The 27,477-nt window shown below is 44.8% G+C and overlaps 1 protein-coding gene across 1 annotated transcript in view; it reads left to right on the top strand.

Moving 5' to 3' along the window:
* Plpp4 (phospholipid phosphatase 4) overlaps nucleotides 1–27,477 on the top strand; it is a 129,279-nt gene that overhangs the window by 96,518 nt on the left and 5,284 nt on the right. Inside the window, exon 6 of the mRNA XM_028868102.2 lies at nucleotides 18,197–18,367. Within this exon, the coding sequence (XP_028723935.1) occupies nucleotides 18,197–18,367 (171 nt within the window). The remainder of the gene's footprint in view (nucleotides 1–18,196; nucleotides 18,368–27,477) is intronic.

Below are 27,477 nucleotides of genomic sequence, written 5' to 3'. Positions count from 1 at the left end.
AAATAGTGAAGTTAACCACCAAATGGGGAGAGATTGTTTTGCATAAATACGTCCTTATCTTACACAGTCACCACTCACTGTTTGTGGGGATTGGTTTCAGTGCCTCCTACAGACATGAAATCTCTGGATGCTCAAGTCCTTTGTATAAAATGATTTCCTATTTGCATGTCACCTGTGTATATTTTCATGTGTGCTTTAAACCTCCGATCCCCTGGAATATTGAATACAATGGAAGTGGTATATAAATAACCATTCTACTTTATCGCTCAGGGAATAATGAGAAGAAAAAAGTCTATATGTGTTCAGTACAAATGCTGTATTTTCCCAAATATTTTTCATCTGCTGTTGGTTGTATGAATCCATAGATGCAAAGGCTACTGACAGGAAGGGCTGACTGAATTTAGATCAAGACATTGTCAGCAAAGAAATCTCCAGTTGATGATCCATGCAGCTGTGTTTTTTTTTCCTCAAAAAAATTATAACAAAGGAATTTTATTTCATTTTCATGTTTGTGGAGTGCATTTCATTGGTATTAATTTTCAAAGAAAAGAAATAATCCAAGTCTTTGGTTTAGAATTTTTCCTGAGCTTGTGAAAATCATGTAGAACGTCCTAACAAATGGCGGAATCACGGGTAATGGAGAATGAAGTCTGTGTTTTCACCTTAAGAAACAGCTACACTTGGGACAGCAAGGCAAGATGGCTTACCCAGTAAAGGCTTGAGAATCTAAGCTCACTCTCCAGACCCCACGTGGTAGAAGGAGAGAGTTAACCCCAACAAATTGGCTACTGAGCTCAACACACGTGTCATGTTCCCCAACCTGTACCCCCTAAACACATAAATTAATATTAAAATAGCTACACTGGAAAAGTAAAATAGTGATGAAGTCTGAAATATGGTCCAGTCTAAGAGCTGGCCCAGGCAGCCCAGCTAGTCTCATTCATTCGGCCTTCATTCCCTCCACAAGCTGAGTGTGCTCCCTGGGCCCTTTCTGGCTGGGTCTATGTGTTCCGAATTTGCAGTAGCTTGAATTCTGTAATCTGAGAAATCAATCAAGTGCCTCGGGAGATGCCATGTCTCATTCTCCTCTGATCTTCCCCGCGCCTCTCGTAATTAAGCATTAGTTGGAGTTCATTGCACTTGAATAATGAGCCGACGTTCCGGTAGGCTACCTTCTCTGCTTTCTCTTGAGGAACATGCTTTCTGTTTTCTGGTTAACCAAATCACTATCATCATAAAAATGCAATTTAAAGGCTCTGTAATTATAGCTTGTATTTGTCTCTGAAAAACCAAATCCAGCACTTTCTGGTCATTAGTGTCTTATTCTCCCTGGCTCGCAGAGCCCTGGCACGTGGAGGGTATGCCCTGCAAAGATTGAACTGTCACAATGAAAAGAGGTGCAGTTTGAGAGACGTGAGCAGGAGTGTCCTGTATGAAGTGGTGCCTGGTGGCCCCGTGGGAACCTGCGCAGTCCTTGTTGTGATCACTTTGATGACATTTCCAGCTCTGCATTTGCTCTCGAAATGTGTGATTTTCATGGCACCCTGCCATTATTTAACAGGGGTGATTAACTAATCGTGAAATATAGGCACAAAATCATATGCAAATGTTACCATGTGTTTTCAAGGATCTAATTATTGCTAAAAATAGCAGTGTTAATAAAAAGTAATATTATGTTAATATTGATTCCAGCTTTCTAGTGTTTAATATTTGTCTAGTTTTTTTCTATTGTCTATACCCTGTTTATGTACTTAAAACTTAAGACAATAATTTCATTTGCATTTCTAGTCTTTATTGAAATATGAGACTATGTATAGTAATTTTGTATGCTTTCTCCTTTTTGTACTATTCTCACATCTACGTCTATATTTTTCTTCTTTGCCTTTGAAAGTTTTATAAACTTCAGTTTTGATACACATAGTTAACAAAGTTTTGAGTGAGCAATCTTTTCTTTAAACAGTGTAAAGACAGTAGTTGCTTTAGGTCTGATGAGTATAGTATAAGTTACTCATTTTGTCTTGTGTTTTAATGCCAAGCCTGATTTTTGGTTCCTTCTTTCCAATAGAGCCCCCAGCCCAGGCATAGGTCAGCTAATGTCAGTGTCTTTCCTTGTCTTTCCTTCTTCTAACCCAGCCTTCCCACTCCTCACTGAAAATATATGCTTTCGGTTTCCTTATTTTTTTCTGTAAAAATTTGTTTCAATTTTCTAAATTTTATGTGCTGTCATTTTTAGAAGGCAGCTTTATTCAATGTGGGGTTCTAATTTAACAGTTTTTCTCTCAGAACCTTAGGAATATTATTTGATTATCTTTTAGTGTTTAGTTCGGGGTTCATTTGTAGTTATCTGTAAGTCTTGTTGCTATTCAGAATGAGTTTTCCTTTTTTGCTAGTTTTTTTGGTAACATTTTGCCTTTTCTTTTATTTCCTAAAGATTTACTATTATATTTCTAGGCATAGCTTTTCTTTCCCATGTCTTATTTGGGATTCATTTGACTTTATGAACATGTCTTTCAACATTTAGAGATACCCTTAGCTGCTATGGATCTGAATCTTGTTTCTTCTCTATTAATTGTTTCTTCATTCATGTGGAGTATCAGTGAGACATTTGTTAGATTTCCTCATCCTATTATCTGCTCCTGTATCTATCTTTAAATTATATGTCTGTCGATGTTTACATGTGAGTCCAGGTGCCCAAGGAGACCAGAAGAGATCACTAAATTCCCTGAAACTGGAGCTACAGGCAGCTGTGAGCCCTGCCTCCTGATGCTGGGAAGCGAAACTGGGTCTTCTACAAGATCAGTAAATATTCTTAACAGCTGAGTTATCTTTCCAGCCCCTCTTTCTCTTCCAACTTTTCCTTTATTTTCCATTCTTCTTCCTTTGTTGTCTTTTAGTTGAATTCTATATAAAAAATGAATCTTCTATTTTGTTTATTCTTTATTCAATTTTGTCTCACCTGCTATTTAACCTCTGTTGAGTTTATAAATTTTATAGTTAGTATTTTTCATTTATGGAAATTCTCTTTTGTCTTTAAAATACATACTCTGGAGCTGGAGAGATGGTTTAGTGGTTAAGAGCTCTTGCAGAGGACTCAGGTAGTCCTACCTTCCAAAAGCACATGTATGCACATGGTGCACATCAAGTCATGTGAGCCCACATGGATATACATAAATTTAAAAAAGAAATCTTTAAAACACCTATCTTATAATTCCTTAATCATGACTATCCTGTTCTTATTTCCAAACTTCTCAATAAATCTTGACACATACTGAATATAGTGATTTTATAGTCTCTGCTTTGTCATTAGGATATCTAAGGTGATGGTGAGTCAGCTTGCTCTGTGTGTTCTCATTCATGATACCAGAAATCTTTTGTGATTGAGTTTTCTTACTAGAACTTGCTATTTGGGAGAGTCTGGGTGAATGTTAAATTCCTATATGAATTGCATCATAGCACAACCTTGTCAGGACCACTCAAAACGTTAATTCTTCACTTAAAGATTTGTGGAGCCCATATGAGGATCATAAACTAAACAGCAAGTCCATGGATACTGGCTGGTAGTTCTTAAATCTCTCCACACAGCCCAGGGATGGAGGTTGAAAAGTGTCTGTGCTGTCCTTTTTCTTGGGAAGGTTGTATAGTCTTCAGGTCCTGGGGCTTATTCAGTTCTCCTGCAACACAGTCTCAGCCTTGAGTATACTGAGATTTTGCCCCCCAGGACACCCCCACCATGTCTATGGGTATAGATCCAGAGCCTTCATGGACGATACTCAGGTGCCCATGGCCTAACTCTTTCCTTCATCTCTTCGTTCGGGAAAATCCTGCTCTCATTAATTCTTCTTTCAATGCAATGATGTGTTTAAGGGGAGGTTGTTTTTAATTTTATCAACATTTGGTTGTTTAAAACATAACACACATAATAAGTAACATACTAATAATAAATAACCATAATAATTATATAGCTCCAATTAGAAGATCTAAAGTCCTGAGTTTGGGAATTGTTGGGTGTATCTATGCTGAGAAAAGGAAGGAAAACTAATTTAAAGTTAGGCAGATAACAGGGTGAGAGGGTCTATCTGACAGCTGTCTAGCTGGAGCTCTACAGTCACAAGGAAATGACAGAGAGAATGGAGAAAGCACCTGTGTTTTAAGTCACAGCATAAGACAGGTCTGAGTTTGAGCCCAGCTTCTCCAGTCAGTATTCCTGGGTCTTTGTTTTCCCGAGCTCTGCAAATGACAGCACTGTACAGCTGTGTGCTGGGTTCCGGGTACAAAGTGCTTTCCTACAGGTGTGACTGTCCACATTTGGCCAATAGATGAGATCTCTGTGGAAGACACCATGCCCATGTAAGATGATTTAGAACCCAAGTTTTCCAACACTCAGGAGATGAGGCTAACTTGGAGTAGACAGTTTAAGAAAGCCAGCAGAGGAGTTCTGTTCACTGACATCACTTACATGCTGTCTTGAGAGATTTGAAGCCTGAAACTGACTTTCTGGATAAAATCTCTTGATCAGTTTTATCAATTGTCTGTGAACATCATAGACATGATAGTATAATACATTTTCTTCCCCAAATTTAACATGGCCCTCCAGATTTAAAAAAACAATCACATGTTTTTCTTATAAACAAAACACTCATCTATTTAGGTTTAAATATAAGTAATAGGGAGACATCCTTTTCAAAGGCCAAAGAAGTGAAGCTCTCTGACATATTTATGGTCAGTTTCTCTTAATATGAGAGATGATCATGTCTGATCTATAGTTATACAAAGATTATTTTCAAAGGGAAAAACACAAGTAAGTTTGGGGATCTCTGAATGCTACTCGGTCAGCTGGGGAATGTCTGAGACTGCTATTTTCCTCACAAGCACAACAACAACAAAACGGCCTGTCATAGCTCAGGATGTAACTTCCTGTCCAGTCCCTTTCCCCCTTCCTTATTACAATATGTATTTTTTTCCAATGGAGTCTGGAACTTAAGTTGACCTGAAACTCGCTGTGTATCCCAGGCTGACCTTAACTCAAACCATCCTACCTCAGCTTTCTGAGTGCTGAAACTATAGGTATGAGCTACCATGCCTGAGACTCCTTCCATTATGCAGAGCTTAGGAGCTTTGTATGGATTCTTGGCTAGCACCCATCACAGACCTCTCTCTTGGCCATGCCCCACAGAGGAAGCACATCTGCATGTAAAGCTTACTTGCATGCCCTTCCCATGCAGGCCAATACCCCAGGGGCTCTTGAAGGCTTGTTTTCCCTAACAAATCCTGCAGCCAGTACTACTAATGGAGGTTCTTTGAGAGTGACAGAGCTATCCTTAGCTCTTTGTGGGTATAACTTCAGAAGCTGGGGTAACAGACTGTTGTGGTCAGCAAAGCACCCTAACGCAGGGCTTCTGAACTCATTATCCCATGCCCCAGAAGAATAAGGAAGCAGATGGAGTGAGCTGAGCACATGTAGACTTATTAAGGAAACGTGGTAAAAGCTTAGGAGAGTCTTTTATGGCTCTTATGGCAGGAACTGTATAGAAATAGAGGTCATCCTAATTGACATTGGTCACTTTTGAATGCAGCTTGGGCTGTACCAGTGAGGGGTTCACACATCCTATTCATGCTCCTTTGACCAATCAGAGTTACTTTTCTATTTAGGGGAAAGTTAACATGATTAGGGCTGTGCTATGTGCTTGGTTCATCATTCATTATGATCCCTGCCGTGACTGCCTTAGGGATGCTCTCTGCTGTCTCACTATGGCATCTCATAAAAGACAGGCGGGTGGAAGCTGTTTTCAGAGGATACCAGGCAGTGGCAGCCACTGCGACTCTGTAAAGTCCAGTAGCCAAAGCCCCCCCCCCACCATCCAAGTAAAGAAATCAGATAAGCACATAGAACAGGTCAAATCTACTGCCTTTCGGCCTTTTCCAAGCATTCACATTACTATTCAGACCCCATCATCAAATTTATGTTATGCCAAGGCTTTGGAAGTGGAATAAAAGCATTTTCCATTAAAATATTATCTTTGTGGGAATCCTGCCCAGGCTCTTATCAGCTCCCCTCAAGGCCTAATGGGAAAGGTAATTTCTCCCTTTTGAAGGCTTAGTCTTATATTACGTTTCAAATCATTGTGACATATCATCCAGGCTGAGAAAGGAAAAGTTGTCCCGAGGCTTTAGACCTGCCGTAGCTAGGGATATTCTAATGTGCAAAGCCACTTCCCATTTTCCCAGTCAGTTACCCACAGCTCTCCACAGGCCCAGGAAGAACATTTCTGAATCCTGATAAACATTTTTCAGCCATCCCTGGGGTGGGTGAGGGAAGCCATGGTGGATTCTCTTATTTAAAAAAAAAAATGCTCCTCTGCTTCTGTGTCCTCTCCTGGGCCAATGCCTGTTTCTAGGATTGATGCCTCTAGAATGTGGACAAAGGGATGGGTACCATCTATCCTCAGTTATTCTTTTTGTTACTACATTCTTTTCTACTGCTCTTAACCACTGAGGAATCTCCCTGGCTCCCGTGTCTGTACGTTTTAGATGCTCAGGAAATGTACACATTGACAGAGAGGAGGCAGACATGATGATAAGGGAAGATTTTGCAAAAGAAGAAGGCAAGGGTGTGCCCAATAGAGGGGAAGAAGTTCAGAGTCAGGTTTGCAAATGCACTGTTTCCAGGCAACTGTGAGAGGGAGTAAGACCGCATCACACCCTCTAGAAATTGTGGGGGTGGGGGTGGGGGCGGGGTTGGGGTCAGGAGACTGTCCTTCTGTCTGCTATAGTGATCTCACAATCCCCTGGGCTTCTGAAAGAGCAAGGCCCTCTCTGTTCTGTGGGGATGGCTGCTCAGAATCTGGGCCAGACTCAAGGAACAAAGTGAACTCCCTTCGTTCATAGGCCAGAGGAAGCTACAGGAAACAAAGAAACATGGGATTCTCAGGTCTAAAGTCTAGGAAGGTGAAGCAGCTTGTCAATGAACTTGAAATATAGTAGAAACTGCAAGATTTTAAGCAAGTACCAAGCACTTCCCATCAAAAGGAAGACAGCCAGGTTGTATCCACCAGGTCCACTTGACTCTTCCTCTGTAAGTGGTCCAGGATGGTTCTCAGAACCCCTTTGGACAGGACAGGACAGGACAGGACAGGAGAGGGTAGCTCCTGTGGTCCCAGGCTCACCTTGCCTTCCCCAGGGTGCTTAGGGCCCAGTCCACCACCTTGCACAAGCAGATGGCTCCCAGCAAGGGCTCAGCCCACCATTTTTTTTTTTTTTTTTTTTTTTTGTGGCATCTTAAGGCTCATGATGCTAGATGAAGTGATTCTTCTGGAAGCTGTTGGCCATTCTAGTCGTGCCTGAACTCACAAGCAGCTCTCCGCAAGGCTGGACGCTGTCAACCCTGGTCTGCACACAGCCAAGGTCACCCTCAGCCCTTTTCCGCCTCCCAGTCTGTCCTCCATGCAATTGCTTGTGTTATTTCATTTTCCCTTTCTTCAGTATCACTTCCCCAGGGCAGGAGCCAGGTCTTTGGTGTCTTAGCTAGGCCAAGTCTGTGAGTTGAGAAACTAGGAAAACCACAAATTGAGAAACTGGTCACATAAAGCCAGGCATCATGGTGTGTGCACTTGGAAGATAGAGGTGAAAGAATCAGGAGTTTAAAGTTGTTCTTAGACACATAGTTTGAGGCAGCTTGGGCTACATAAGACCCTGACCCCAAAATTCAGATGTTGGGGGAGGCAGAGAGAGCTGGGGAGAAGGTGAAGAGGGACAGGGTGAGAGAGAACTCATTTCCAAGGAGTCATCTAGGAAATAACTTCTGGAATAAATCACTTGGCACAAGAGTGTCTGTTCCTCTGATCTGAGAGCTCCAAGCCTACCACAAAGCGAGGAAGACAAACCCGTCCACTGCCTGTTCTCTTCCTGTCTTCGAGTTTGTTAATTTTGCTAACATCTCCTGAGAGACTTGGGGGCTGTGAAGAGCCCTGGATGCTGACCCTGGGATTCTTTCCAAGTGGATTTGTAGTTATATAAGCAAAGAGCTGGAGGCTTCAGAGGGAGATGTTATAAAAGCTTCTCTTTCAAAATAGGGCATCACAGAATGGAGACAATGGCAGATGCCACAGCCAGTGATAAGAAATGAGCTAGCAGCTGGGCAGTCGTGGCATATGCCTTTAATCCCAGCACTGGGGAGGCAGAGGCAGGTGGATCTCTGTGAGTTCGAGGCCAGCCTGGTCTATAAAGTGAGTTCCAGGACAAACTCCAAAGCTACTCAGAGAGAGAGAGAGAGAGAGAGAGGGAGGGAGGGAGGGAGAGAGAGAGAGAGAGAGAGAGAGAGAGAGAGACAGAGAGAGAGAGACAGAGAGAGACAGAGAGAGACAGAGATGAGCTAGCGCTAGCTACCGAGACCTGAGCGGAGGGTTCCGAAGTTTCCATTTGCTAGTCTTCACAGTAGTATGGAAAATCAGACATCACTAACCTACTGTGCAAATGTGGACATGAAGGCCCCAAGAGGCAAGCTCATGCAGGACTCCATGGTAGTACTGGGTACTACAGACTCAGTGCTCCTGAAAGCCCCCATTTCTCCTTTACTCACAGTGCTCCCTGGAATAAATGAACTTATCATCACCTGCTCAACTCCACTTGGAGCTGTTATCACCTTAAGAAAAATGACTCGAGGTCCATTGGGTGATTTTTTTTTTCTCCAGTAGAGAGAATCGGGCAGTGGAAGCTTAGGCTCAGAGTTCTCTTTGAACACTGTGGACATCGGAAGCAGGCCCAGGGTGAGATCTTAGAGTGGCATCCTGAGATCCAGCCCTACTTGCTCACGGTTGAATTTTATTCAGTCTACACAGTATTGATTGTGGGTTAATTGTTTGTGTTTAAAAACTAGAGACATTTCTCAGAAATGTCAGGACATCACTCTTAAGGTTTTTTATTTTAATTACATTATTTGCTTATTTAGTGTGTGAATGTGTGTACACCCAGCCTCTCATTACTAAAGCCCAGAGAGTAAAAGCATCTTGCATTCTTCTAAGAAAGTAGCCATGGTAAGGAAATCAGGTCCTTGACTCTCGCAGCCACGCTGCTCCTATGAGGCAGTGGTGGCATGCTTGTGGCCTGTACTCTTGGCTTTGGATGGTCTTGCCCAGATGCTTTTGAAGCCTCTACAGAACACCTTCCAACACTGTCATTGAGGTACTAGTGATGCCCTTCTTCCTCTTAGGGAAGGAATCCCAGCTCTTTGAATCAGATGGAAGATTCATGCAGTGTTCCACGAATCCTAATTGATCTTATAATAAAAACCTGGAGCCAGATATTGGGGTAAATGCTGAAAGATCAGAGAGACAAAAGAACAAGTCACTAGAGAGACTTCTCATCACTACTGAATCCTCAGGTCAAAAGGAGAGGTGAGATCCTGTCTCCATGAATCCTCAGACAGAATGCCCCTGAGTCCTCAACTCTGGGATTAAAGGCGTGTGTGCTTCCCAAATACTGGTAGCAAAGGCATGAGATCGAAAGTGCTGTGATTAAAGGTGTGGGCCACCGCTGCCTGGCTCTGCTTCTCTTTTAGATGGGATTAATCTAGTGTAGTCTAGAACTTACAGAGATCCAAACATCTCTGCCTCTGCCTCTGCCTCCCGGGGGCTAGGATTAAAGGTGTGTGCCACCACTGCCTGACCTCTATGGTTAACTCTGTGGCTGGCTCTGCCCTCTGATTTCAGGCAAGCTTTATTTGTTAAGAGCATAAACAAAATATCACCCGATGCAGGTTGCCCCATTAAAGCACAGCTGTCTCCAGTTCCAGGAATGATGCTTGCCTGGAAATTTTTCATTACTAGCAAAAATTACAAATACAACAGGAAAGGCAGGATGATTCCTCAATTCTTGTCTCATTTGTTCTTTTAGTTACAAGACAGTTTTAATTAGCTAATGTTTGAGCACATCTTGCAGTGAATGTGATAAGAAAGCAAATGTCAGTATTTTTTCTTTATGTGGTACAAAAACAATAATAAATCTAAAAATCAATGGCATCTTGGGAATGGGGACACATAATGATTTAATTGGTTCTTACACATCTTCATTTCCCCAGAGTTTCACTTACATCAAATTTCCATTGGTCATCGTCTTTATATGTGTTTCCTATTTTCCTTGTCCATGGTTTCATAAAGACGATCTTTTTCAGGGGTGTCATGAATATGGACCGTACTCATCTCCACATTCTCCTTTTCTTTTCTCTCTTGCCCCCCACCCTTCTCCAGTATCCCATCTGCTGTGTTGCCATATATCTCAATAATTTGATGCATCTATAGAAGATCTAACTTCCACAAATGAGAGAGAACATGTGATGTTTATCCCTCTGAGGCTGGCTTGTTTTGTTTAATATGATTATCTCCAGTTACATCCATTTTCCAAAAAAAAATGGCATGATTTCATTCTTCTTTAGGACTGAATAAAGCTCCACTGTGTATTGAGACCACATTCTCTTTATCCACTCATCTGTTTATGAATGGAATCTGTTAGGCAGATCCCATAACTTGACCACTGTGAACGGAGCTGCATCATACATATGTGTGAAGGCATCTTTACCGTATGCTGACTTTAAGGGTCCTTCAGACATAGACCAAGAGTGGTAAAGCTGGGACATGTGATGGACCTGTATTTATTCTTCTGAGGAACCTCCACGCTGATCTCCACAGTGGCTGGATTAATTTCATCTTCCACTAGCAATATAAAGGGCTCTGTTTGCCCCCCCCCCATGCCGCCATGCTCACCAGTACTTCTGTTGCCTGTTTTCTTGGTGATAGCCATTCTCACTGGAGTGAGATGGAATCTCAAGGGAGTTTTAATTAGCATGTCACTGACAGTTAAGGATATTGAACATTTTTTCGTATACTTCTTAGCAATGTGTACTTTGGGGAACTATGTTCATTTCAGTATCCCATTTATTGATTGGGTTGTTTGTGGCTTGGGGGTTAGGCTTGGATGTCACCATGTCATGAATCCTCTTCAGATGGGGAGCTAGCAAAGAGTTTCCTCCATTCTGTGGACATGGCGGAACCCAGCTGTTTCCTTAGACGTGCAGAAGCTTTTGAATGTCCCGTTATCCCATTTGCTGACACTTGCTGCTGTTTCCTAAGTCCCGGTGTCTTTTCACAACGCCCTTACCCGTACCTACATCAAGAAGTGTTTCCCCCTAGAAGTTTCAGATCTTATATCGAAATCTTTGATCTGTTTTGAGTTGATGTTTGTATGGGGTGAGAGATGGGGATCTGGTTTCCTTCTTCTGAGAGACACCAGCTTTTCCTCACCATTTCTTACAGAGACTGGTTTTTCTTCAGGCTGTTTTTTTTAACACCTTTGTTGAAGGTCTGGTGGCTGTAGGTAGGTGTGTGTGTGTGTGTGTGTGTGTGTGTGTGTGTGTGTGTGTGTGTGTGTGTGTTTAATTCTGGACCCTCTGTTCTAGTCCACTGATCAGTGTGTCTGTTTTTGTCCCAGTACCACCCCGGTTTTATATCGCTCTGTATATAACTTGGAATCAGGTACTGATACCTCTAATATTGTTATTTTTGCTCAGGGTGGCTTTGGCTATCTGGGGTCTTCAGGCTTCCATCTGAAGTTTAGGGTTGTTCTTCCCACTTACAAGAAGAATCATCTGGTTTTTGAAGAATCTTCTTCCGTGTCCATTTTCTCATATCTTAAGTGTGAAAGTTGGTTTATGAGTCAGCTGAGGTGGAAAGGGAAGCCACATGCCATCCTAAGCGGGTTCAGTAAATGGACTTTCCTTTGCCAGAGAAGAACTGCAAACCTCTGCTCATTCATCTGGATTTCAAAGAGAGCAATGAGTGATCACTACCCAGTATCACTGGGGAGGCAGGCCACCCTGTCACTGGGTGGACCCCCACACACACACACACCTCCTGGACCATTTCTCTTGTTTGTGTCATTGAAAACAGTGAGTGAGCATCCACGTTCATGAAACAAGGTAAGAGATTCTCACTTTGCCTTCTTCCTAGCGGAGAGCATCTTTGCTGTTCTCTGGCAGAGCCTCATGTCAATATTTACAGTCAATTGCTTCCAGCCAAGAAAGCCTGCAGACTCTGAAAGCAAAAGGCACAATGCTTTTCTCACAGAGCACCATGCCTACTTCCTTCCCATCTGTGGTAAAGGCTGTGTGTGTGTGCATTTGTGTTCCAAATTCTGGAACACCTGGGAGTTTGCTACTCCGAAAAAGCAGGTTCTTGGAACACCCTCACTTCACTGTTTTATGTGGGGGGGTGGGAGGGCAGTGAATGCGCATATCTTTATTCTTGGCAATACTGACAGATATGTGTTGTGTGTGTGTGTGTGTGTGTGTGTGTGTGTGTGTGTGTGTGTATCTTATAAACCCATCTTCCAAAGTGGACAGTGCACTGGCTATGTGTTTGAAAGCCCATTTCTCCATTTGGGTTGGGTTCTCCCTCCCTCCCTCCATTCCCTTTTGAGACAGAGTCTCCTGGTTTCCAGGATGGCTTTAAATTCTGTGCACCTGAAGATGACCTTGAACTTATGACCTTTCTGTCTCCTGCTCTCATTGCCTAGGTGCTAGGATTATAAATCTGTGCTGCCATGCCTGGCGTATGTGGTACTATGATCGACCCAGGGCCTCATGCAAGCACCCTACCATCCTTGCTACATTCTAGTCTCAGTTTTGTTTCTAAGTCAGGTTAGAAAGTGGGGACGCATATAAAGGAAGACACGGAACAGACTCTCACTTCCAATGGACATCATCTAACTGGTTCCAAGGTGGGGTGAAGTGCCCCAGCAGCTCAGCTCAGTGTGTTGCTTTGAGAAGAAAATGGGGTGTGATATGGTTAGAGTTGTAAAATTTGTCTGTGATGACTTTCTTGTTTACTCACTCTCCTCATCGAATTTGAATCTAGGATTTAGGACCTCAGAGCAGAATGGCTCATGGAACTTTGCATCCTGATCCCAAACCCCCTGTCACATAAGGGATGACAGTTATTCAGCCATAGCTTGGTGGGGTCTAATGCAGACTCAGTTGTTGATGAAAAGGCAGAGGTGCAAAGGACCAGAGCTGCCTGATGCTCAGTTGTGTCTGCCAAGCCAGAAGGAATCCCCTCCGAAGCCTTTTGTCAGAAACCGTTACATCAGTTCAATAACTGTATAAATGTCAGCAAGAAAGTGACAAGCATAAGGTTTAGCATGAAACTGGAGCTTTATATTGTCACCTAGAAAAGTAACAGCATACAACAGTTTTAAAGTACTGTCCAAAGGACCAGTAGCATGCATCAAAGGAAACTGTCTGCTGCAGGTCCCCAGGCCTCGGAACTCCTTCTCCAAAGAGAGGCAGAGGCCTCAGTGCTTGGGAGAGGCTGAATTCTGGTGCTGCCTCCCACTGGGCAAAAGAGAAGACTCTGCCTGCACTCCAGAGAATGAGGCAAAGTCCTTGATGCCCTAGCTGGTGCCGGCACTGCTGGATGAGAGCTCCTGGGTGGCGGAGGTCAGGAAGAAGTTGGAAATTCCTTCGCCATCTCTTGAAGATGCCAGAGTGCAGATAGAATTGGTAGCCTGAGCTGTTGACTCATCAGTGTTGAAGTCTTCAAGATATTCTTATATGGGCCGGATACAAATTCCTCCTCCTCATTGTCCTCCTTGTCCTCCTTGTCCTCGTCCTCCTCCTCTTCCTCCCCCCCCCCCTTCTACTCCTCCTTATCCACTCAGTGTTCATTGGCTTTTTAAGTACTCTATTTGGCATTTCTTGGCTCTCTTCTCTCTGATTCTGGAGACTTCCATCCATAGCCCAACAGAGCCCCAGGGCTGTTCTTTTCTGCTCCTCACACTTAGGGTAATTGGGTGGATAGATTTGCTAAGCTATCTCGATTGACTAAAGGCCATTTTATTCCTCCTGGAAGAGCTCAGGATGAGGCCAGAGCCAACAGGAATGAGCTGTCCAGCCTTCCCATTCCTGTACCTCATGGGAGAATGTAAATGAATGGGAAGGAGTCCAGTGCATGTGGGTGGGAATTAAGAAGCTATTGAACCAGCTAGGATGGTACCCAAATGATTCCACTTTAGAACACTATGGAAATCACTTAATACCCTTCTATCATCCTAGCATACCACACTGGGCAGTGCCATGTCTCACATTTTAGGTTAAGCTTTATCCTCAACATGTATATGCTGTTGGAATGCTGGTAATGAGAAAAATTTCAGTGCACATGTACAGCTTCCATCTGTTTCCTGACTTTGGTTTCATCTGTGTACCTGAGACAAACCAGGTTTAACATCTGTTTAAAAGGCAGTGGGGAGCCAGGAGGTGGTGGTGCACGCCTTTAATCCCAGCACTCGGGAGGCAGAGGCAGGAGGATCTCTGTGAGTTCGAGGCCAGCCTGGTTTACAAAGTGAGTTCCAGGATAGTGAGAGTAGGCTGCACAGAGAAACCCTGTCTTGAAAAACAACAAAAACAAACAAACAAAAAAAAGGCAATAGGGATCCATTATAACCGTTTTTGCTTTGGTGGCTGAGGAAGGCTTACTTTGGTACAGGTTCATGCTCCTAACCAAGATCCCTTTTAAGTAGGTACATAACTTCCAGAGATAATTTGGAAAAGCTGAAGGTCATTCACTGTCATACACAACAGCTGTGCTGACCTGGAACCTGCTGCTGAGTCCTTTTTTCACTCAACACTGCCGCATAATCTGGGTTTTCATGTCGCCTCCCTGGCTGTTGAAGGTGTCACAGCTGGGTTGTGTATGCCTCTGAACAAATACTTTCCATTTTCCACTTTTGTAAACAACTTTGAGCAGACTGTTGTTTAGTTCCCCCTCAGAGTTTATGCTACCTCCTTGAGATCGATCTAAAGACCGCCTAGCAGGATGATGGACACATTTTAGTCAGGGCATCTCACACTGCAGTGTGCATACGATCCTTTGGGCAGTGCTGTGGAAAGCCAGTCCTCACTTACGGGTCTGGAGCCCCCCTGAGAGCCTGCATGTGTAATAAAGTTCTTCGTGATGCCCACACTACAGCCAAGGCTTTGCACTTGGACTTGTCGGTGGACTGACGAAGCATTGGTCTAACCTGTTCTCCCCGAGTCACTGTGTGGTCTGGGTGTGTAGGAGCTCTCATATTTAGCAGTGTCTTCCGATCGAGATGAAAGTTTGGTAAATCCGCCATCCAGAGGTGAGCAGCTGCAGCACCTGACCTCAAGGAAAGCCCCTGAACTCAGTCACGGCAGCCATTGTAACCATGGGGAAGTTCAGTTATTCACACAATGCTGCACCTAGGAACAGATGCACCCAACCAGCGACCATGCCAGACCACTACACATAATGGGATCTGGATACCAGTAGTTTTTTTAAGTTTCCTGTCTACTGAAGGAGACTGTGTGTGTAACCAGGGTTGAGCACCATTGTTCTTAGCCCTCAAAGAGCAACCTTAAATCTCACTGAGTTACAACCTCAACTTTTTTCTCCAACATCAATTCTTTTAAAAAATTTTAATGTTCATAATACTTGTACCTATTTATAGGGTAGCGTATGATAGTTTAATACTTGTAAACAATGCAGAAGGATCAAGTCAGGGTAATTAGCATTTTCAACTCCTCAAACACTTACATTTTGTAGGGGCCTTTGGAAACTTATGTTTATCTTAAAATACACAACAGATGTCATAGACTGTAGTCACCCTGCTGTGCTATAGAGCATTAGAACTAAGTCATCCTATTAAACTCAATGCCTTTTACCCAAACTCTCTCTATTCCAATTATTCATCCCAGCTACTAGTGACCTCTGTTTTACTCTCTGCTGTGAGGTCAAATTTTTAGATCCTGCACAAGTGAATATGGATGGTGTTTTTCTTTGTGTTTATTGGTTTTAACTGTTGATTTGATGCAAACTGGAATCACTGGGGAAGAGATTCTTAATGAGAAATTATATAGGAAAGGTTGGCCTGTGTGTATGTATATGGGGAGGGGTATCTTAATTGGTAACTTATGAAGGAAAATCCAGCTCATTGTGGGCAGCACCTATGGTGATATTTTGATTGTGCTGAAATGTGATTTTATTTGTATGTTAATAAATAAAGTTGCCTGGGGGTCAGAGCTAATAGCAAGCCATAGCAGAGCTGGGCATTTGTGGCACATGCCTTTAATCCCAGCACTTGGTAGGCAGAGCTAGGTAGATCTCTGTGTGGTCAAGGATATAGCCAGCATTGGAGACACATGCCTTTAATCTCAATACCATAGAAGACCTGGAGGGCTGTACATACAGGCAGTGACAAGGCAGTCATGTGGTTGGGTTTACAGCCAATGAGAAGGCAGAACAGAAAGTCTATATAAAGACAAACAGACAGGAAGTAGGTTTCTTTCGGAGAGGTCTCTTGGGTTAAGAGGCTAGCTGCAACAGGCGGGTAAGGCTCTTGGCTCTGATCTCTTGGCTTTCTTCTTTGCATTGGTTCTGTGTTTCTTATTTAATAAGACGGTTGGTTACATCTACAAGCACCATTTCCTAGGCAGGGGACATCCTGACCAGTCCCCTATAAGAGAGATGAAAACTAGCTGAGAGCAGGCAAGCAAGGCTCCATGCACTCAGTTCTCCCCACTACTGGCTATACATCCGATGCTTTGCTTCCCTGCCTTGACTTCCCCACAATAATGGACTCGTAATCTGGAATTGTTTAGTAAATAAACCCTTTCTTCCCTAAGTTGCTTTTTTCAGGGTATTTATCGTAGCAACAGAAACAAAATCAGAACAGTCTTTCTTGGGCACACTTATTTCACTTAATGGAGTATCTTCCAGATCCATTCATATTGTCATAAAGAAATGGATGAAAGCTTGGGGGGGAGTGTATACTATATCCAAACTCCATGGTTTTAAGTCTTGGCATGTCTAAAATACAATAATTTTATATTTTAAGAATAATTCAAGGTGGTTGCCATGGCCATCTTCTCCATCAAGTCAACTCCTCTGTGGCATTTGCTGATGTCCTCTTAGCAGATGCTGCTATTGCATGTTCTGTCTATACCAACCACAAGGGGTCATCTCAGGCTCCTGACTTGTCCCAACCCTTCTAATCTAAGCAGTTCATACCGAACTGGGTACACTTTTTTCTTATTGAATGTAGCACATTTTAAAATAATCTCTCAGAATGGCCATGTCCTTCCATCAGCCCCAAAGCCCTGTGTCTTAGTTTGGGTTTCTATTGCTGTGAAGAGACACCATGACCACAGCAACTCTTATAAGGAAAGCATTTAATTGGGGCTGGCTCACTTACAGTTTCAAAGGTTTGGTGCGTTATCATCATGGCGGGGAGCTTAGCAGTGTGCAGGCAGATGAGGTGCTGGCTGCATCTTGATCAAAGAGCAACAGGAAATGGTCTCAGTGTCACACTGAGGGAAGCTTGAGCAAAAGAGCCCTCAAAGCCCACCAAGTGATACACTTCTTCCAACAAAGCCACACCTCCTAATAGTGCCTCTCTTTTTGGGGTCCATTTTCTTTCAAATCAGCATACCCTGTGAGAGCAGAGATGGTGTCCTGGGCATTTTTTCTTCCCTTGTTTAGCATGTGTCCATATAGCATATATTGGACAGCTAGCTTTTCTGTGCTGTGATAAACCACTGAAAACAAAAAGCAACTTGGGGAGTAAAAGGTTAATTTCCCCTTAGAGGTTACAGTCCATCACTGAGGAAAGCCAAGGCAGGAACTTAAAGCAGTACCTGAGTACTGGCTTGCTCTCTAGCTCACGTTCAGATGCCTTTCTCAAATAGCCCAGGCTCCCTTGCCTAGGGAGGATACTGCCACAGTGGGCTGGGCCCTCCTACCTCAATTAGCAGTCAAGAAACTGCCCTACAGACATGCCATGGTTAATCTGATGAAGGTGGTTTCTTAACTGAGGTCCCGTCTTCCCAGGTGTGTCAAGTTGAAAACCAAGATTACCCATCACAAGAATCATTAAATCTTGTTGAATGAATGTGGGAGTGAGTGAATGCCACAGAGTAGACACATACAGGCCTGGAGGGTCGTTCTCATGGTTAAAAGTTTATTCTAGAATGGTTGTGGCAGGAGAACAGATTTGGCCACACACATGGTGCCTGGTTCCTCTTGGCCTTGGCCTTGACCTTGGGGCATGAAGATGGCAGGCAGGAAGGCTGAGATACACAAATTCTTGCTACTGCTCACCTGCTAGGGTAATGCCTGCTTTTTCTCTTTGGCAGTTGCCTTCTCGGGCCTCGGTTTCACCACATTCTACCTGGCGGGCAAGCTGCACTGCTTCACGGAGAGTGGGCGGGGCAAGAGCTGGCGACTCTGTGCTGCCATCTTGCCCTTGTACTGCGCCATGATGATCGCCCTGTCGCGCATGTGTGACTACAAGCATCACTGGCAAGGTGAGTCTATGCTCAGTCCTCAGAGTGGCCTCACTCTTCTTCCAGGCATGGGTGTTGGGCGGTCACTGAACTGGGGAGAACTGAGTCCCTGCTGTCAGAAGCCAGACTAGATGTCATAAAAGACACAGGCCCCTTCCCGTGTGTCCTGGCATTCATCTTGCCCCTACTGAGTTCTGTCTTCTCGTTTGTTCTCAGGAAAACTTGGTCAAGTCTTGCCAGGCCCTCAGTGTAGTCGTCACCCTGGCCTCAGGCCCAGATGTGATTTCTCTGCTTGACTGGTCTCCAGACTCAGTGCCAAGCTGGTTTTGGCTCTTTTTCCATTGTAAATCCAATCCCCAAGGACATATTTCTCACCAAAGAGGCAGTGCCAAAGGGTATGTCCAGCCCAGGGACCCATATCATCAATATTTTTAGTAGCTACCACAAAGCTAGAGTCAGGCTTAGTTCTATCGCAAGGCTGGGGTGAGATTTACCTCTGTCTCAAGTCTAGGGTGAGACTTAGCATCTGACACAGCTGTGGTGAGGCTTGTCTCTATCACAAGGCTGACCCGAGACTTACTCTGTCTCAAGGCAAGATTTCTATCACAAAGCAGGGATGAGGCTTGCCTCTGTCTCAAGGCAGGGGTGAAGCTTGCTTCCATTTGTTGGTCCTGGGATATTCATTAAAATCTAAATCTCAAGCAAGTGAAGGGTTTGTTCCTGGAATGTGACTGACCTCACCATGCCTCTCACAATAAACTGCAGCTCATCAGTTGGCCTGAAAGAGAATCGCCACCTGCCATAATAGTCAGGGAGCAGATACAGGGGTGACAACCACAGCAGTTGTGGCTTCTGGGGACAGCAGGGTCTATAGTATGGCTTCCCCAAATGGCATCCACAGACCACCTTGGTCATTCTCACCCCTCTCCATGGAGTCCTGGACTTGTATCTAGGAGTAGGATGGAGTCTGATGTGGTGTCCAGAGGGTCTGCATGCTGACAAAGGATCCCGTCCTTTCTGGTCACTTCTGAGAGTCACCAGTAAAGAGTCAGTTTTCCCTCCTGCTCCCTCCCAGCTTCTGGTCTACTCCCAGCCCTCTTGGAGCTCATGTCTTGGGAGCCATGTACCTGAAATGGCATTTTAGAGTTAGAAGGTGCAGGGTGTGGGGAAGAGATGCTGAAGCACAGTTTAGATGCTGTGGGATGTTAATGTATGTCCTGTGGGAGCCCTTCTTGGGTTCCTTGTGGCGTTACCCAGCAGGTCCGTATAGAGGATGATTAGGACCATGGGCCTGAGTGCAGGTGTTTGAGATGGTCTGCACTTGGCTGTGCTGGGGGATGGTCTGTATGTCAAGTTGTTCTGATTGGTCAATAAATAAAACCTGATCGGCTGTGGCTAGGCAGGAAGGATAGGCGGGACTAACAGAGAGGAGAAATAAAAGGACAGGAAGGCAGAAGGACTGGCTGCAGCCGCCGCCATGACCAGAGACACTGCAGCCGCCGCCATGACCAGCAGCATGTGAAGACGCCGATAAGCCACCAGCCACGTGGCGAGGTATAGATTTGTAGAAATGCGTTACTTTAAGATATAAGAATAGTTAACAAGAAGCCTGCCACGGCCATACAGTTTGTAAGCAATATAAGTCTCTGTGTTTACTTGGTTGGGTCTGAGCGGCTGTGGGACTGGCGGGTGACAGAGATTTGTCCTGACTGTGGGCAAGGCAGAAAAACTCAAGCTACATTTAGATGCGGGACGCATCAGCATCCAGTGCCCCCTGAATGGAGGAGGTAAGGAAAGGACCACGGGGCTGGAGCTGCAGCCCTCCCTTGGTCTTCATTTTCACCACCGAGTTGAAGAAAGTGCTTGGTGTCCTGAAAACCACATTACATGAAGGAAGGAGGGACAGAGTTCCTGTGCCAACAGCCACAGGGGCGTGTCTTCACTGCAGCCTGGCTCTAGCAGTGTTTTCCTACCACCTTTGTGGCCTGTGGGGTTAGGGCATTTCTCAGCAGGAACAGTATGGACCAATGGCCATGTGTGAATTGTGTCCCTGTTTCCCAGGGAGCTCCAATTTCTTCTTTGCCCATAGAATAATATCTGACTATTTCACAGAGCAATGTCATAGACTGGATGCAATAATGAATAGTCATTGGTAAATGCAGATGCACTATGCAAATCAATATCTCTGTTGGCTTCCTCACTGTTACTGAGGAAGGATGGGTAGCATTTCCTAAACAACTGAGTTGGTGCATTTTTGCAACATGATCTGTTTACAAGCAACTGATACTGAGTTGCCACTCTTAATTGACCAGGTTGGATTTGGGAAACAAGGAAGAACTTCAAGGGGCTAGAGATGTAGCTCACTGGTAGAACGCTTGCCTAACATGATCTGTTTACAAGCAACTGATACTGAGTTGCCACTCTTAATTGACCAGGTTGGATTTGGGAAACAAGGAAGAACTTCAAGGGGCTAGAGATGTAGCTCACTGGTAGAACGCTTGCCTAACATGCATCAAGTATTGGGTTCCATCCCCAGCACTACATAGATTGGGTGTGGTGGTGTACATTTACGATTCTAGCGCCAGGGACATGGGTGAGGTTCAGGGTCATCCTTGGCGGTACAATGAGTTCACGATCATCCTAAGATGTATGAGACCCTGTCCCAAGATTTAAAAAAAAAGTTTTAGAATTGATGTTTGCCCCCTTCATCTTTGCGTAGTGATCTTGTACTGACGACCTGAGATGTGAGGTGTGCACTTCTTCGCCCCTCTGACAACCTGAGATGTGAGGTGTGAACCTCCTCACCCCTCTGACGACCTGAGATGTGAGGTGTGCACTTCTTCACCCCTCTGACGACCTGAGATGTGAGGTGTGCACTTCTTCACCCCTCTGATGACCTGAGATGTGAGGTGTGCACTTCTTCACCCCTCTGATGACCTAAGATATGAGGTGTGCACTTCTTCACCCCTCTGATGACCTAAGATATGAGGTGTGCACTTCTTCGCCCCTCTGACGACCTGAGATGTGAGGTGTGCACTTCTTCGCCCCTCTGACGACCTGAGATGTGGGGTGTGTACCTCCTCACCCCTCTCTGACCCTCCCCCGGCTTGTTGCCCTTTTCTCTGTGGCTGAGTAATGTACTCAAGAGGAAAGAATGAGAAATTGTATTTATTCAGTGCTCAGCTGTTTGGAGAGAAATGGGGGGTGGCCTCTGAGGTTTGGAGCTTGGCAAACACAGAGCAACGAGGCCTTTGATTGCAGTGTAGGTGGATGTTGGAGGCAGGATGCTTGATTGAGACAAATTGCTTGTTTCTCTGTGGTGAACTGAGCTGCCCAGTGACCATGGGCAGGGACCATCAATCAAGGTGAAAATCCATGTGGAACTCCATAGGCGCTGGCAAAACCCAAGTCCTTCTCATTATTAATGTTAGTTAACAACATTGCTGTTATGGGATTTTACAACTCCATTTCAGTGTGATTTAAGCAATGATATCAAATATGGAAATAACGACAGATTACTTTGTTACATATTCATATCTAATCAATATCCCATAATCTCCCATGACTTGCTCTGTTAGTTACAATGGTTGTTTTCTGTTACTTCGACCTCCCTAGTCCACTCTAAATATACAAGCCTGCTTTTTGACTAAACGAGGGGACTGTGGTGCATAGACATAAACAGAGGCTACACTTAAATATTTAGGGAAACTTCCCAAGAAAGAGAGCTGGCTGGATCGATGTCAGAACTCTGTATGGCGGGTGCTCCCCTTGACTTTGTGCCAGGTTGGTTTCGGGTCGTTTGGAAGCCAGAGAGACTCGCAAGGGGTGCCAGTGCCAAGCCCTGTGCCTGGCAGCAGGGCTCACCTTTGTGTTTAACCATGAGCACAAAGCATTCGAGCTTTGAAATTTGTAGAATCCCCATGCTGGAGAAAACCCACGCAGAGAAGGACAGGGCATGCCTTAAGGCAGCTTCTGCCTCTGCTCTCTCTTGTGTATTTTGTGGTTCCTGGTCAGGGAAGAACCAGAGCTAGGACTGGTAAGAACAGGTACTTGGTGCCATCCCAGGGTGTATTAGCACTTACACAAGCTCAGACACAGGCACACACAGGCACATGTGTGGGCATAGACACACCTACACATGTGCGCACATACACACAAAGGCACATTCATGAGCACACAGGCACACCCGGGCGGGAGGGGGGGAGGGATGGAGAGACAGAGAGAGAGAAGAAGAAGGAGGAGGAGAAGGAGGAGGAGAAGGAGAAAAAGGAGAGAGAGAGAGAGAGAGAGAGAGATTGATTCACCAGGCCTCTCTTAGGCTATCAGAAGCAATCCTTTGATTTTCTAAATGAAGGGACTTGAAAGGGCTTCTTAGGACTGTATGGTTGTTCCCACCAGAAACCTACCAGCCCTAGGCTGAACAAAATCTGGCCCTGCGGCTCTCCCTCTAGTGTACTCCATTCCAAGTGGAGTATCTGCCCTCCGTTGGCTACCTGTGTGGCGCGGCTGAACTCACCACATTCCATGCCCTTTAGGAACCTCCGAGCCCAGGTGCCCATGGTCGCACCATGGCTGTGTTGGTGATCAGGGAAGTAGGAGCAGTCTGAAGCCTCATGGTGCCCCTCTGGCCATGCAGAGCCCTCCAGACAGACAGAACTAGGTCCATGGAAGTCTTCCTCGGCTGGGCCTTTTGCATCTTTCCACACTTGGTTGGCCCACTGCCCAGTTTCCTCAAGGAAAGATGTTGCTTGCTCCCGAGTACCATGGGTACCTTGCTTCACTTTATTCAGGGAATGCTTCTCTTCTCAGCCTCCTGTGGTTTCCTGTGGACTTCCATGTTCAAGATAGCTCTAGAATCCAATCCCTCTCCCCATGCTGGTTCAATGCTTCTGGCTCGTCTTCATTCTTGTCCCTGAGCTGTAGACAGTGAGCCTTCAGGACCATGGCTCTGTCCATAAGTTCCTCCATCGATGCTCTCTGCTCCTTCAACATCAGAGCCTATATCCTGCAGTGACCTGCAAAATCCCACCCTTCAGAACTGCCTGCTCATGTGGCCTTTTGCTGTTCATTGAACACTCTAGGCTTATCTCACCATGGTGCCTTTGCATTGGCTTCTTCATGTGCTACAACCCTGTCCTTCTTGACATGGGTATACAGTGGTCCTTTGCCCTCCTCTGGCCTTGTTCCATACATCGCATTGTTATAGACCTGACTTACCATTTCACTCACAGCACTCCCCTCATATCCTGCCCCTCTACCCTAACTCATTTGCTACCTTCTAACAACTAATTTTTGCACAATGAGAATTGTCTGCTCCTATTCACTAGAACAAGGGGAGGAAGGCAGACTTTGTAAATACTGTACATCGGCCTTCTGTAGATAAACCATTTCTGTGACAGTTATGTGAGGGCAGCCATAAATGATATGTAAATGAGCAGAATGACATCACTGACTGGCCCCGCCAATATAGGCAGGGATGTTTGCATGTCACATGCTGTCTTCTGATGGAGTTCCCTAGACTTTCTAGAGCAAACATCCAAACACCAGGTGTTAAGAACGACAGCAGTATATTGTCTTACTATTCTGGAGGCTGGACAAGGGACCATCAGGACAGCTGTCCCGGAAACCTGAAGAAGGAATCTTCCTTGCCCTTCCCAGTTTCTCATACCCAAGATGTTCCTTGACTTGCAGAAGTAGAGTTACGGGCTCTGTCCCTGTCCCCCACGGCGTCCCCTGCATCTCTTCACATCACTCCCTCTGCCTTTTTCTGCCCTAACCTCATTATAAGGACACCAGCCATATTGGGTTAATGTCTAGCCCAATGACCTCATCTTCTAGACAGAACCCATTTTCTGCTGTAGATAGAGCTACTTGGTAGAGTGATTACTGTCATACATGGGGCCCTGGGTTCTGTCTCCTTTGGTTCAAGGTCATCTTTGGTTCCACAGTGAATTCAAAGCCTTAAGACCCAGGTCCCTAATACTGTCTCACTATGTTATAAGGGATTGGGAATTTGACAGAAATTTTAAAAGGACATAGGTCAGCTCAATAAATATGTGCTACATAAGCGAATGATTTTGACAAAATTGTCCCTTTGTCTTCTGTTTTGCCTTATTTGAGCCAGCCTCACTATGTGCTCAGGCTGCCCTAGAAGTCATTCATCTTGTAACCCAGGATAGCCTCAAACTCAAGATCCTCCTGCCTCAACCTCCTGAGTACTGGGATTACAAACATGCACGTGGCTTACAACGTGCTCCTCTCTTACTGGTCACATTCTTTGCACTGGTGACATCATCAGCCAATCTGTATTAAGGCAATGGGGAAAGCTGCCTAGAGACGGAAGAAAATGCTCAACAGTGTGTGTGATGTTGGATCCCTGTAACATCCTACCAGAAAGAAAGACGAACAGGAAGTGTGTAGGAGCACAGATGACATGGGGCAGTTGCTGTTGGGTCCAGTTGTTGTGGGCTTCAGGAGACCACTCCACAGTTCCCCCTTTCACTGCCCTGCCCACTGCAGGGAGAGGGTTTTGTGTTAGACCACAGAGCTGGAACATCGTGAACTTAGCTCACTTCATCTTATAGGACAACATTCCAAGCAGTAGCTGAGTAGCGGACACTGCCGTGCAAGAAATAGTTCGCTCTACAGCTGATGCCAGCCTGCTGGGCTCCCAGTGTCCTTGGGGGACTCCATGTTGGCCTTCTTGGCCATCTTCCATCACTCGCTTGGCTTAACTAGAGGCTTTGGATCAGAAACTGGTATTTGTGGGATCTGGCAGGTGACACACTCTGAGTTTTTTCTGAGCTCATCCAACTTATTTTAATATAATGAGCCACATTTTCTGTAAGCTTTCCTTTTAAAAGTAAAAAATTGAAATTTGCATTTTAAGAATTTATTTGGTCATGCCTCCTTTGTGCCTGTGGGCTCAGTAAGGCAGTATGGTCTATACGCCTCCAGCCTACAGTGTACTAGGTAGGTTGGTATTATATAAATTCTTTTCTAGAAACTCAGTCACAAAAGCAAGAATGTCATTAGACAGAGACTCACTGGAAAGAATAAAAAGAACAACAGAAGCAAAACAAAACAAAAAGATCAGATGCAATTGTTGAGTTTTTCAGAGTTGAATTTTGCCTGAGTGCCTGGGGTCATAAAGCCCAAGACATATAAGGTCTCAAGTCAAGTGAACTCCATGATTTTAGATGTTGCCATGGTGACAGGAATGGATATGCTCTTCCTGGGGACGTGCCAACACAAATAGGAAGCCCTTGTTCATGTTGTTTTATTGGAGCAGGTATACATAGTCTGGCATATTGGTTGTGGAAGACCTGCTAAGGTCATTTCCTGTCCTTTGATCTCATAAGATGAGGATGGGTTTGTGCCCATCTTAAAGGCAAAGATTCATTTCTCAGTTGGCTGGATTCAAAGTCACAGTTTATGGTCCCATTGGAAACCATGTGGTATTGGTTTCCTCCCTCTGTTTTTATAAAGAAAGGCTTCATTGAGCTCTAATTTGGCACTGTAAAGCTCTCCCCCTTGAAGTGTACAGTGCTGTGGGTTCTATCTGCATATTCAGAATAGTGCAACCATCATAAGCTTACTACTAACAGTCACCATCCCCTGCTCCTGGCAACACTGATCGACTTCTGTCTCTGAGTTTGCCTGTTTTAGGTGCTATGGAATGCATGGTCTTTTGTGGCTAGTAGCGTTGACAGTTTGGTGTATCTTGTAGATGATGTTCAGTGTATCTGTTTGCCAAATATTTATAGAATAGAAACTACTGAGCTCTGAGGAATGCACATGAGTAAGTTGTCTAGGATCCTAAACACCATCTAGTAGGCAGACAGTCTTGGAAATGGGGTGCCAAACAGGATGGAAAGTAGGAGGCTGCAAAATGCACAGATGATGCCCCAGAGGGAAGTGGGACTCTGGTCCATGCTGAGGGCTCATTAGAGCTGTATAGTAATGTGACAAAATATTCTTCACCTCAACCTGGTGGGTGACCTTATGTCCTCTAACCCTTTTATTAGATGGGCTAACCATCAGTTTCTCAGTCTGACAAGCCCCTTTCTTCCTTGCTTGGCTGCTTTATGCAGTTTTTTCCTTCTTCCTAGAAAACTGCAGATGCTCTTCTTGCCTCTATGTCCCCTCATAATGTCTTAGCCTCTGGGTTCTACCCTCAGCATAACCCTGTGCTCTAGGTTAGCCCAGGCCACACTGCTGAACCAGCTCTCAGACCACCCCCCCCCCACACACACACACACTTCTCATTCCTGGTGCATATCACAGCTGCAGCTCACTGTTAAGCCATCATTACATGGCATCTGTTTTGTCCCTTGGGGCTATAAACTCTGGGTAGCAGGGTCTCCTACACATCCTTTGGCCTGACTCCAGTGCCTAACACCTGATACACATACAGTAAACACATAGGTTGAGAGATTGACACCAGTGCTAGGTAAGGAGACAGCAGCATTTGGATGCTAGAGACATAGAGATCCATTCATTTCTTTTCTGAGTCCTTCAAGAGCATGCTACCCTTCTTGGGGTGAAGTCAATCCTAAAGTTTTTTCCCAATGAAGACTTGCATGCCCTTGCATGATATCTGCCAACAGGATGTGAGTGTGAGCTGATTGAAACAGCAGTTGCCCGCTTGAGCCCTTGGTAACAAGCTCCCTCATAAAGCAAGTTATTTCTTGTCCCCACCTTGGTAATAAATGCAGCCGCAAGTAATTGCTTGAAGGTGGCTTGGATAGGACTACCTCTTGTTCCTGTTGCTTCCCACCCTCTTGGCTTTTCATTTGTTCCATCAAATGGGAAGATGCTTGGGCTGGCATTACCATTTCCTTGCGACATCAGTGAGCCCAGGAAGCATATGCCTAGAGCTGTTAGATGTCTTCAGTCAATGACCCTCCTCTTGAAATGCTGAGCCATAGAGAAGCAGGTGGTGCCATTCGTACACCTAGCTCTTTGGTCTGTTTGGCAATCAATGGCTCAAATGCAGGTTAGGTTTTGTGGTTTATTTTAGATGCTCATAAAAGGAACACCCTGTGGGACTGTTCCCTGAGCTTGGACAAGATAATAAAACGAAATAATCGTGCAGCTCAAAGACCTTGAACTAGAAAAGGTTGTAATGT

This window comes from Peromyscus leucopus, chromosome 1, assembly GCF_004664715.2.
Source record: "Peromyscus leucopus breed LL Stock chromosome 1, UCI_PerLeu_2.1, whole genome shotgun sequence".
NCBI classification, from domain to species: Eukaryota; Metazoa; Chordata; class Mammalia; order Rodentia; family Cricetidae; genus Peromyscus; species Peromyscus leucopus.
The sequence above is the reverse complement of the archived record's forward strand: the minus strand, read 5'-3'. Positions and strand labels throughout refer to the sequence as shown.